At 43.9% G+C, this 12,711-nt stretch overlaps 2 protein-coding genes across 13 annotated transcripts in view; one reads left to right on the plus strand and one right to left on the minus strand.

The window, feature by feature from the left end:
- Positions 1–1,659: 1,659 nt before the first annotated feature.
- Positions 1,660–7,011, minus strand: tmem183a (transmembrane protein 183A). The gene is made up of 8 exons (XM_021609806.2): positions 6,787–7,011; positions 5,035–5,124; positions 4,755–4,925; positions 4,330–4,489; positions 3,967–4,147; positions 3,331–3,411; positions 3,056–3,214; positions 1,660–2,885 (listed from the first exon to the last, which is right to left on the minus strand). The coding sequence occupies exons 1-8, from the start codon at positions 6,848–6,850 to the stop codon at positions 2,700–2,702; spliced, it is 1,092 nt and encodes a 363-aa protein (XP_021465481.1). The 5' UTR covers positions 6,851–7,011; the 3' UTR covers positions 1,660–2,699.
- A 1,297-nt stretch (positions 7,012–8,308) lies between these two features.
- ppfia4 (PTPRF interacting protein alpha 4) overlaps positions 8,309–12,711 on the plus strand; it is a 110,922-nt gene continuing 106,519 nt past the window's right edge. For 5 of the 12 annotated variants that reach the window (XM_036983578.1, XM_036983587.1, XM_036983583.1 and 2 more), the window contains exon 1: positions 8,310–9,433. In XM_036983578.1, the coding sequence (XP_036839473.1) occupies positions 9,179–9,433 (255 nt within the window). In that variant the 5' untranslated portion in view covers positions 8,310–9,178. Of the gene's footprint in view, positions 9,434–12,711 lie in introns of all 12 variants that reach the window. The other 7 variants (XM_036983575.1, XM_036983582.1, XM_036983577.1 and 4 more) reach the window with 4 other exon arrangements.

Consider the following 12,711-nt stretch of genomic DNA (forward strand, 5'->3'; position numbering starts at 1 on the left):
GCATTTTAGCCGGGTAGCCTTGGACAGCAAAAATAAAATTGTGTACTGTATGACACAGTGATAGACCGTTTCATCAACATGAAAGAGAGGATGGCATTGGCATTGATCTACAAGTAGGGTGAGTCAACCAGTGGAGGTTTCTGTTTCTCAGAGATGAAGAGGACCATCCTCAGTGAATTTCATAAAAATAGTCAACCAAAAAAAGTGATAATTTATAGACAAACTATACTAAATATATTCATGCCACCAAATAATTGATCAAAACAGAGTTTTGCAATGATGTTCTACAGTAGCAGTCTGTAGAATAGCACCATGGTGTAACCATACTTCAGCCTACTCAAACAGAGAAGGATGCTATGTCTATCCAACACTGGAACTCTTCCAAGTCAATGTAAGCTTTTGGTTTGATTAATTTACTGCCACAGGGCCCGCTGGTGTAACTGCTAAACTGCTTTCTGAATGTACACCGTACTGCATGATTGTAGCGGGTTTAGTAAAGCGTTAGTTCTAGTTGACTATGATGCGACAACAACGTAGGCTGTGTGTAGCGGTTAGCGGCCATGGTATGAAGGTTTGCCTTGGAAAGTTTTTTTTGCCTAGTCACAGAGCGCTGATGTGTTGTGGACTTCCGTGCACAAGTCAAGGGAGAAGGTGACAGGACGAAAGCACATGGATAGATGGAAGAATGAATTATATATATATCTACAATGAGCAAAGTCATCATGCTGTTTTTATGGTCTCTCCAGAGACTTTCGATCGGGTTCAAATCCGGGCGGGCCACTCATAAGTCAAGAGGTCTGAATGCTTCCCGAATGCACTGTATATAGGCAGGTGTGTACCTTCCCAAATCATGTCCAATCAATGGAATTTAGCACAGGTGGACTCCAATCAAGCTGTAGAAACATCTAAAAAATTGTCAATGGAAACAGGATGCACCTGAGCTCAATTTCAAGTCTCAAAGCAGAGGGTCTGAATACTTAAGTTAATATGTGGAAAATGTCAAGGGGTCTGAATGCACTAAGTTGTAATATGGCTTTTTTCCTTACTTCCCCAGTGATTTTACCCACGCACCGTTACTGGTTGCGTGGCCTCACCCTATTGTCTTTGTGGATTCCGGCTCAGGTGTAATTCAACAATCAATTATCCACATTGAAATACATGGATAAACATTAAATTGACCACATTTAACAATTTAATGTGTGATAGTCTGGGATTTCTTTTTTTTAATGGTTTAAACTGTACAAATGCTTTCACCCCAAAATCTATCAAATATATCTATGCAGCTACACTCGAGTGGTGCAGCATTTTAAGTCACTGCATCTCAGCACTAGAGGCGTCACTACAGACACCCTGGTTCGAATCCAGGCTGTATCACAACCAGATGTGATTGGGAGTCCCATAAGGCGTCATTGTAAATAAGAATTTGTTCTTAACTGGCTTACCTGGTTAAATAAAATATTTTTTTTAAAGTTACATTTTCCATGTTACCTCTGTTTACCACAAAAGGGCACTATTGTCAAGGAAACAGTTGGATAGGCTAAATACAGTATTACTTTACCCCACCGGCTATATAGCAGCAACATTTTAAGTATATATCACCATATGTGAAACATATGATAGTAAGAAACCCCATTTGTATTGATAGAGAAATAAAGAATAGTATGGAAGGGGTTCTTTAGTTGTATTACAGTACAGGAGGTTGGCCAAACAATCAGATCACATACAGACAGCTTCCAGACTTTACATGCGGAATGATATTATGGATGGCTCGCACAGCCAAACATGTATACATGTCCTTCACAAGGTCAATCAGCTATACATGTATTTACAATAAAGCAATTTCAGGTCTGATCAACAAAAAGCTTTGCTTTTCACTACACACGATAAACTTCTGAATTCAAACACAAATGTTCTTAAATGCATTTTGATTGGACGATTGAGTAAATAGTAAAACTGAAATAGTCTCCTGTGGGTATTATATGTTGATTCTTCAAATACACCCCTTTTTTTTTTTTGAAATTAAGCATGATTCACATGTTTCTACTGGTCATTGTTTACATACGACTGGTCTCCTGGTGTTCATAAACATTCTAACAGACAGAGGCAGGATATAAAATGCTGCTCCGCTACAATGCAGCAGCCTCAGAACTGACCAGAGTTTTCAGATCTGACATTACTTCCTGAGGAGAATACACAGGGGATGAATCAGGAGGTGGGGTTTTAAAAATTACAATTTAAAAGTAAGCAATGATTAGAGGTATCAAATCAAATAATTACGCAAGCAGCAAATCATAATTTTGGCCCGTAGAATAGTCAAATCAATAAGTGAAATCAAAAGTCCCTTAGAGGTCACAGTTAGAGAGGAAATATTAAAAGAAATTACATTGTCTACATCTGTTCAACAAACTTATAGGGTGGTCTGAGGGTAGGCAATGTAAGGGGGATTGGAAGTTGAGGGTTTGTCTATAGAGAGCTAGGGTACTGAGGAGGTAGGTGGTTTTTGGTGTAGGGGGATGTAAATAATACACTAGAGGACTGTGTTGGGGGCTGGAGAAGGGTGAGGTGAAGCAAGGTTCTGGGTGTACAGGGAGACGGTATTGTGGATGGTTTTGGGCGCTCTAGGTGTTCGAGCAGACGGTTACAGTGATTTCTAGGACTAAATGGGTGTTGTGTGGAGCATGTGGGATAATATGAGGGCTCTAGGTGTAGGGGGATGAAGGGTACTGAGGATGCCACCAGTCCATGAGTCTCACGCTGTGTACAGGGTCCAGCACCACCTGTGTCCCCCCCTGCTCCCCTTTCCTCCTCCCCTGCTGGAGAGGAGAGTCCTGGAACACCAGACACACTCTGTGGTGACGCATGTCCGCATTCACATTGACGTTAAACTGGAGAGGGAACAGAGACAGAGTGGGTTAGACAGGAAGGAGGCACAGGTTCCCCTCTCCTAAAACAGCCCCACTATGAGGTACAACCACATTGTGACTAACAATGCAACTTCATGGATGGAGACGGTCTTTACAGAGTAAAAACCAGGATGAGTGAGTGGTGTACTGACCAGGGAAAGGGTCATCCCCATGACAATTGAGGTGAAGATGAAGTTGAGGGTGGTGACCTGCAGCAGGTAGCAGTCTGAGTCTGGGTTGGCATGGACCTCCTCATACTGACGGGGCAGCAGCAGACCCCGGGTGGCACTGCCAGCCTTACACCTCATCGCCTAGAGGAGAGACACACAAACTATGGTATCCTTCAATACAATTAAATGTTTTATTTCAAATTTAAAGTAAACATGTTTCACTAGTGTACTTCAGACAGTTCGGCATGAATACATACCTGCTTCACAAACTTGAAGTTGAACTCCCACATGGGCTCAGGTCGAGTGCCCACAACCTTATTGACCCAGAACAGCAGACACTGCAGAGGAGAAAACAGGTAAAACATTTTTTATTTGTACCTTTATTTAACCAGGTAGGCTAGTTGAGAACAAGTTCTCATTTGCAACTGCGACCTGGCCAAGATAAAGCATAGCAGTTCGACACATACAACAACACAGAGTTACACATGGAATAAACAAAATATAGTCAATAATACAGTAGAACAAAATACAAAAAGTCTATATACAGTGAGTGCAAATGAGGTAAGACAAGGGAGTTAAGGCAATAAATAGGCCCTGGTGGCGAAGTAATTACAATATAGCAATTAAACACGAATGGTAGATGTGCAGAAGATGAACGTGCAAGTAGAGATACTGGGGTGCAAAGAAAAAAGGTAAAACATCTCTTAGCATTGGATTGCACAAGTGTCAAGTGCACATTAAAGCCAGAACTTGATGGATCAGGATTAGTGAGTTATAGTACAGATCAATTTATCAGACCCTCACAGGATCCGAATAAGGAGAGAACCTCTAACTCCACACACCATACAGTTCTATGGCACAACCGCTAGCCTGTTGCCATCTTGATTCTTTACCTTGGAGTTAAGTAGCGTGGTGGGCGGGGACTCGGGGAGGGCGGGGCTTAGGGAGACACGTGAGCTGAATGGCTCATACAGGTGGAAGAGGGAGCGAATCACACGAGCCCGTAGACAACGCTTCCTTGCTATGGAGTCTGGCTGCAGACGAAACGGCAGGTAAGCATCCAGACTGTAGTGTCTATAGGAGCGGGAGAGACAGGGGATAGAGGGAGAGAAAATACATAAATAAGAAAACTAGGCTACTTCTCCTTTAGGGGCCAGTTGCCAAGGGCATCTGACTTTCCAGGATTCAAGTCTTATCAAGAGCTGCAGGAGCCCACCTAAAATATCAGTTGTGGCAATGAAAATGTCTAACCCTACCTTTTGTATAGTCTGGTCCAGAAGGCAGCAGTGCAGGTGACGGTCCAGGCGTTTCTGCAGATCAGAGCAAACGTACACACATCCTCTGGACGGATATAAGAAGCCAGCACCAGCCAGATATCCACTGTGTAGTCCTCTCCATCACTGCACTCGCTACACTCTGGGAAAACAGATAAGAGTCAAACGATGGGCTGTGTTTTATTCAGAAAAGTTGTTCACTCCTATCCATCCTTGTTCACATACGGTGCTGAAATGACTGGATAGGTGAACACAATAGCTCCAAGTAGGCCTAGTTTACAGCTTATTGCTATCACCTACCCAGTTACACTGTGTAATATCAGTTAACATGGACAGAGGGAAGGGAGCAACCATCTGGAATGAGACGCAGCCCTCAACTCTAAAATGCATGACTAGAGGCGGTGTACCTTTCCTTCTCTTGTTTTTCTTCTTGCGTGCCTCTTTAGGCTCGTTCACTCCATCCTCCCTGGGGTCGAGGTCGTCGCTACTCTCAAGGGCGTCTCCGGTGAGGCTGGACACTGACGAGAACACCTCCTGTAAGGAACCCTGTGACGCCTCCAGTCCACACAACAACTTCACTGCAGGACAAGCACAGTGGAAAGTTAGTAAGCACAATAATGTGGTTTATCAATGTATTGCTGTGTGTGTAGAATGGACATGCCCAAGCATTTTGATTGATGATCTTACCTTCTTTTTCAACTGCATTGGCAACAGCCTTTTTCACCCTCCCCGACTTCACAACGGCTGGGTCAGCATTGGCAAAATCAGCGACAGTCACTGCAAGAGAGGGGAGAATATGCCGTTTACCAAGAGCTCACAATAACATAGGGTGCATCTCAATAGTACTAAACAACTTCTTGCTCCCCTCATGCCTTTTCCTTTGTCTGTGGTGACCTGAACACTAGTTAGGTATGTCAGACACTTTTGGCTTGTTCGACACTGCAGGCAACTGCCTACTGACTGATTAACAACTCCCTTTGCATCATAAATAACTACTTGTCGATCAGTCAGTCAATCAGTCACAATTTACCCAAGATGCATCATGTATTTGATAGGCTCAAACATGACTTTTCTTTGTGCTCATTTCAGTGCTAACGGTAAGCAACCGACTGTAGACGAAAGTCAATCAGTCAAGTCAGGGGAGTGGTGCATCTGCGACAGCAGAAAGTCAGACACGTCATCAACATCAAGGCTCAATGCATGGCAGCTCCAATTTTCCTATTTGTTTTTTCGGAGTTCCCAGTTGTCTTGAAAGCACCAAGTATGCAAGCCGATGGTCACCGGCTTGACAAAAGTGATCCGCTCGAACACGCCCTTTCACTTTTCTCAGAACACAGCAGAGAAAGGAATACAATGAGAAGTCTAACTACACTCAGTGTTGTCTAGCACTGAGATGCAGTGTCTTAGACTGCTGCGCCACTCAGGAGCCCCATGGGAAGCCAGGCTTCCCCAAATATTTGACCAATAAAAATGAGCTAACCATAAATGAATATATTCTGCCACTGGTCTGAGACGATTGAAGTTCAATATGTAGCTTAGATGAAGCCTAGTTAGCACACGTTAACTAGCTAACGTATGTGGTTAATTTTAGCCCATGTGAGGAAGTTAGGCAACCTAGCTAAAATGCATGCTAGCCTATGAAAATAAACCAAAAACGTACTATATAACAGAGCCATAGCCCATTTTGCCAACATGTAAGAGAGGATGGCATTCAACTAGTCTACAAGTAGGGTGAGGGAATTTTAGTTTTTTTCTTACATGTGCACACTGACAAAAATCAGTACCATAGACAGCCACATGATATTTAGCAACATTGATTGGACTAAATTGTTTTTGGGATCTGTAAGTTTGTTTTCCGTGTATTAAACTAAGTATATCTTGATTTTATTTAAATGTTTCATTTGAAATGGTGCTGGAATAGCAGAGGCAGTGCTCCTGTTGTATTTGTGCTGACTTGCAGTAACTGTAGTTATAAATCAGTATGTGTTTTAGTGAACTGTCAAACATTAACTTGCTTGACCATGCTGCAGGTCATAACTTTCAAAGCAATATTTGCTTTGTGGACTGAACCTGCTCTCTGGTTTTGAGATTAAAAACGTTGTATTTGTATTTATAAGTTACAGAGCAAACGCAAATATCCCAACATAGGTTGTAATATGACTTTTTTTAAATTGACTCGGCTTCACCAGTGATTCCACCCACGAACCCTACTGACTAACGTTAGCTACACTGCGATTCGCCTCTGATGGGCATGCCTGACATCAACCAAAAATAGGCCTTTACATACCTTTCTGACATTGCAAGCCTCATGAATATGCACATGCAATTATTATATGTTTAATCAATGATGGTAATAGAATCGGGTAGTTTGATTTTTATCCTCGAGGATCAACCCAATATGTCCACCACTGAAAGACTTCGCTTTAGCGAGCTAGCTACCTGACTCGGAGCAGATGTCCCCGGACCGAAATTTCAGCCGTTTTCGGTTCCCTTTCTTGGGCATGACGGTAAGAGGGGTCTGTGGCCACTTATCGAGGCTGTGTGTCCTGCCATGTCTCTATGACAAGCAGAGGTAAAGAGAAAGAGAAAAAAGTGGGACAGCAATCGAAAAATGTTCCTCCAGGATCGTCAGCCATCATGGGACTGACGCAAATTAGTTGACGTTCATTAAATAACGCGAGACTTCCTTCGTTTCAGTTGTCAACGACGAGCTCATCCTTATCGAATTTGATTGGACAAGAGTGGTCATTCGCCAATCAGATTAGTCGGTTACCCAGAATGAGGACAGATATATTAAGGAAAGGAGGAGATAGGAATCCCATTGGAAAAGGAATGGAGGAACGTATAACGCCTCACCAGCAGACTGTCGAACAATTGTGTAATCGTCACGCAATCCCTTATCAAAATCAGGGTATGATGCCGCGTTCAAACAACTGTTAACTTTGAAAAAACTAGCTCTGACTGGGAAAATAGTTTTGAACGGTCATCCAACTAACAATTCCGCCTCGGGAATTCGGGCCTCTTTCTAGAGCTCCGACTTGAAGATTACTAACGTTGTGATTTGACCACGTAGGTCCCAGTTGTCTTGAACGCATCAAATGTTGAAAACCCTGCCTATTCCTCGAAAGTACGTAATGTCACGATTTCAAGCTATACTATATTACAGATAACAAGTGAACTATCTCGGAAAATATTTGATAATGTTGTACTTATTGTTTACGAAATATATGTTCATATTGTGTTTTTAGGCTAGCGCCCCTTCTCCCAGAATGCACCGCTACATTGACGGCCCGTGGGCAACGTACACAACGGGCGTTAATACGATTCCAATGGAATTTTCCATCTCCTCAATAGTATCTCTGATGAAGGTTGAGTTAAAATCCCAACATATTTTGTCATCTTAAATCTTATGAAGTAGCATAAGAGAGACAGCCAGGCTACTATGAAACCATTTTAGCTTACTGACGTCCTACATTTTATGATTTGGTCATAACATGAGTCAAAACATGAATTTATAGTCTTTACAGTGCAGTAGCCTAGCCCACTACAGGAATCGGAAATTGCAATGTCAGCCATAGTCGTACTAGAATCTTTGAATATCCCGGATTTGTGTCATAGCTCTGCCATACCGGCGAAAATGCATCAGATGAGAAATAGATTCATGAATGGTAAATGCAGCATTTATAGATATAACACAAGCATCCAGGCGTGGTGGTGTTACTGAACAACGCACTAAAATAAGACAAACAGAAGCCAATGTTTGGAAGGGTTATGGGCAGACTATTGTCCAATGGGCTATAGGCTAGGCACCCTAATGCATTTGTTTATGAATAACATCCAGTTTATATCCCAATGCGGTATTTTAGTTTCCATTTAATTCCAGTTCCATAATTCATAACGGGTCCCATCAGGCTGCGCTGCGCATGACACAATTTTGGTCTCAGTCGCCAGAGCGCGCATGCACGGCGTGGCATAATAGCGCGTCGACGCGCAAGGTGGTGCTGATGTGAGGGGTTCTTCTGCCGCTAGAGCAAATGTTACATTTTTTTATGGAGAGAGCGTTCGAAGATTTTCCGTTGTCTTAACACAATACTGAATTTGTCCGCTGGTCAAAAGGGGGGAAATAAACGACGTGCGACCATGTGGATTGCTGTGGTCACATGCGGTGACATAGATGTAAATGATGCTTAAATTATTTTGTAGAAAGCGGCGAGTTGCTCGGTTTCCGTAGCGGTAGTGGTGACAGCTGCGGGAGCCCGTGTGTGAGGGAGAGGGAGGAGTGGTGTGTGTGTCTGCTCGGTGGCGGTGTGGAGATGGCAGCGGGGGGTTGAGAAGGCAGATGCCGCAGACATGCCTAGCTGGCTATCGCCGTCTCTCTGTGAAAAGGTTATCGGCAACTGGTGTCTGTTGAAGCAAAAGAGCGCCTAATAAACCTCGGAACCCAGATCAGTTGATTGGAACATGTCATCGACAGGGTCAGCGGCGGCATCACAGTGTATCTGATCCGTCAATCAAATCACACGCACTGGAATTACATGAGTGGCGCGCGGGGTTGGGCGGATGTGCCAGATGAACCATCGCCGGCAGACATGGAAAAAAGGTCAACAATCGCCTGATTTAAATTTCATGATTCTGGAAGAAAGTTTTTCATTAAGATGATTAATGCCATTTTCTAATAATCGCGATCATCAACGATAAATAGTCTATTCACATCAATCAATCATTGTGTTTATTAGCCAGCGGCAGCGAGTAGCCTACAGAGAGCAGAGGATATCGCCCATATCATTACAGCGATACACGCCTATAGGACTATAAGCACCAAGCAGCGAATATGATGTGCGAGGTGATGCCAACGATCACCGAGGGGGACTCGGGGGGTCCTCCCCGGGGTGGAGGGGCTCAGAACGGCTCGGACCCGGAAGCCAACTTCGAACAACTGATGGTCAACATGCTGGACGAGAGAGATAAGCTGCTGGAGTCCCTGCGCGAGACCCAGGAGACACTCATCCAATCACAGACCAAGCTGCAGGGTGCGCTGCATGAAAGGGATGTGCTCCAGCGTCAGATCTACGCGGCTCTACCTCAGGTGAGAGAGAACACCACACACACATACATGTATCCAATTACCTCCATAACCCAGCAGAGGTTCTGCCAAGAGGTGTGGATCTTAAGGGGTGTCCTCCCCAGACTACTGCTGTTGTGCTAGAGGAGATGATGGTCATGGTCTATAGTTAATCCTCTCTTACCACAGGGTCACTGGTTCAAGCCCCCTTGCTCTTCCCCTCAATCTCTATAATGACCTATCAATGGCAATGAAGGACAGGAGCCAAGGAAAGGAGACTGTGGCTGCATCCCGATTCTCCACCCTTCTGCCAAAGTGTGCATTTGCCAACTCCCTGTCATTGGTTTAAAAGCATTGGATTGGTGTAAGAAAGCATTGGATTCATGTAAGGAAGCATTGAATGGAGGGAGTACCACCATGGAATCCACAGGTTGGTATTTATTGTAATGAATCTTGTTCTGGAGGCAGCTCCAGTGGTCACTAGCTGGCACAGCCATATATATATTTTTTTAAGTTTAACATTTATTTAACTAGGCAAGTCAGTTAAGAAATCATTCTTATTTACAATGACGGCGAACCCAGGCGACGCTGGGCCAATTGTGCATCCTATGGGACTCCCAATCACGGCCAGAAGTGATGCAGCCTGGATCAGATTTTAAACCTTACCTTGATCTTAACCCTAACCTTAACCACACTGCTAACCCTGATACCTAACCCTAACCACAAATTAAGAACAAAAAGCACATTTTTGTTTTGATGTATTTTGGGATATAGCCAATTTTTGACCTTGCAGCTAGCCCATCGAGTGGAAATCGCTCAGTTCTGCCTCCAGGGCAAGATCCATGACATCAAACGTCAGTCTGCATGAAATCTATGATGGGTACTGTGCAATGGCACAACGGTAGAAAGTTGGAGAATTGGGACATAGCCCAAACCCTCATATGCCCAATGGGGTGGACCATACTTTTCTCACTAATGATTTTGAAAAAACTTCTACTCATAAACTGAACATCAAATGATCCTCCTCCGTCTCTTCGACAGTGGATGAATTAAATGTATTATTTTTTATATATTGAAAAGGTGTGGGCTACAGAGAAAAATAGAAGAGTGCAATTTGAGGCCATCTAGAATAGAGTGCTACAAGCACTTTAAAGTTCCAGGGGATGAAGGTTGAGGGAGATTGTGGTTGAGACATACGCATGGTTGAGGTGGGAACATGTGCGTCTGAGCAGGTGTGATGTCAATCATGTTTGTTTAAATTTGTCTGTGTCTGTTCATTGTATTTTGTTTATGTAAGGTTGTTATTGTAAAAAAAAGAAAATCCTACCAAAAAATGTGTTTCAATTTGGAATGTGTGATTGTGGGTTTTTGAGTTTATTGGAGAACCACACTGCTGATGTGATGCAACCAGTCAAGATGCTCTCAATGGTGCAGCTTTCTAACTTTTTGAGGATCTGTGGGGCCATGCCAAATCTTTTCAGACTCTTGGGGGGGAAGACTGTGTTGGTGTGTGTGGACCATAATAATTCCTTAGTGATGTGGACACTGATTAACTTTAACTTCTCGACCTGCTCCACTACAGCCTCATCGATGTGGATGGGGGCATGCTCGGCCCTCTGTTTCCTGTAGTCCACGATCAGCTTCTTTGTCTTGCAGACATTGGGGGAGAGGCAGTTGTCCTGGAAACACATTGCCAGGTCTCTGACCTTCTCCCTATAATCTGTCTCATCGTCGTCAGTGATCAGGCCTATCCTGTTGTGTTGTCAGCAAACTTAATGCTGGTGTTTGAGTTATACGTGGCCACGCAGATGTGGGTGAACAGGGAGTACAGGAGGGGACTAAGCACGCACCCCTGAGTGGCCCCCGTGTTGACGGTCAGTGTGGCGGATGTGTTGTTGCCTACCCTCAACACCTGGGGGCGGCCCATCAGGAAGTCCAGGATCTATTTGCAGAGGGAGATTTTTAATCCAAAGGTCCTTAGCTTAGTGATGAGCTTGCAGGGCACTATGATGTTTAACGCGGAGCTGTAGTCAATGAACAGTATTCTTACGTAGGTATTCCTTTTGTCCATGTGGGAAAGGGCAGTGTGGAGTGCAATAGAGATTGCATCATCTGTAAATCTGTTGAGACGGTAAACAAATTGGAGTGGGTCCAGGGTGTCTGGGATGATGGTGTTGATAAGAGCCATGACCAGCCTTTCAAAGCATTTCATGACTACAGATGTGAGTGCTATGGTACAATAGTAATTTAGACAGGCTACCTTGGCTTTCTTGGGCACAGGGACTATGGAGGTCTGCTTTAAACATGTAGGTATTACAGACTCAGACAGGGAGAGGTTGAAAATGTCAGTGAAGACACTAGGCAGCAGGTCAGCGCATGCTCTGAGTACGCATCCAGGTAATCCGTCTGGCCCAGTGGCTTTGTGAATGTTAACCTGTTTAAAGGTCATACTTACATCGGCTACGGAGTGGGTAATCACTCAATCATCCAGAACAGCTGGTTCTCTCATGCATGGTTCAGTGTTGCTAGCCTGAGCATAGAAGGTATTTAGCTCATCTGGTAGGCTTGCGCATAGCCGCGGGAAGATGTTTGGAGGTGGTGTGATTTCTTTCACAGCGAAGAAGGGAGGGTGGATTTGCCCTCTCTACAGTCGGCTACATTCGTCCGCTAATACAATGCATTACTTTTGTGAGAATTTATATATCTTTTGATGTTCAGATTTTTCAGGGGGTGCTGCAGCACCCCTACTTTTCTCAGCTATGTGGTTGCGTTACTGGACAGTTCACGGCTGGTTTTCCCTTTGTATTCCATGATATTTTGCGAGACCTGCCACATCTGACGAGCATGTAGTAGGATTCGATCTTGGTCCTGTATTGACACGTTGCCTGTTTGATGGTTTGTCGGAGTGTGTAGTGGGATTTTTTTTATAAGCATCCAGATTAGTGTCCCACTCCTTGAATGCGGAAGCTCTGGCCTGTTGCCTGTAATCCAAGCTTCTGGGGACGACATCATCGATGCCCTTATTAATGAAGCCTTGTGACTGATGTGATAAACTCCTCAATGCCATCGGATAAATCCCGGAACAGGCAGCAGGTAGCCTAGAGTTAAAGAGTATTGGTCCAGTAATCGAAAGGTCGCTGGTTCGAATTCCCAAGCAGACTAGGTGAAAAATCTGTCTGTCCTTGAGTAAGGCATTTAACCCTAATTGCTCCTGTAAGTTGCTCTCGATAAGAGTGTCTGCTAAATGACCACTTAAAAAAATATGAATATGTACAGTACCAGTGAAAAAAATTTGGACACAC

This window comes from Oncorhynchus mykiss, chromosome 7, assembly GCF_013265735.2.
Source record: "Oncorhynchus mykiss isolate Arlee chromosome 7, USDA_OmykA_1.1, whole genome shotgun sequence".
NCBI classification, from domain to species: Eukaryota; Metazoa; Chordata; class Actinopteri; order Salmoniformes; family Salmonidae; genus Oncorhynchus; species Oncorhynchus mykiss.

What these genes read in the sequence shown, in the direction of transcription:
- tmem183a (XM_021609806.2), bottom strand. Translation starts at nt 6,850, where the DNA reads ATGCCCAAGAAAGGGAACCGAAAACGGCTGAAATTTCGGTCCGGGGAC. An exon ending in CCACGCTACTTAACTCCAAG is followed by an intron (nt 3,412 to 3,966) that starts GTAAAGAATCAA and finishes TCTCCTCTGCAG; the next exon opens with TGTCTGCTGTTCTGGGTCAA. An exon ending in TGGGGATGACCCTTTCCCTG is followed by an intron (nt 2,886 to 3,055) that starts GTCAGTACACCA and finishes TTCCCTCTCCAG; the next exon opens with TTTAACGTCAATGTGAATGC.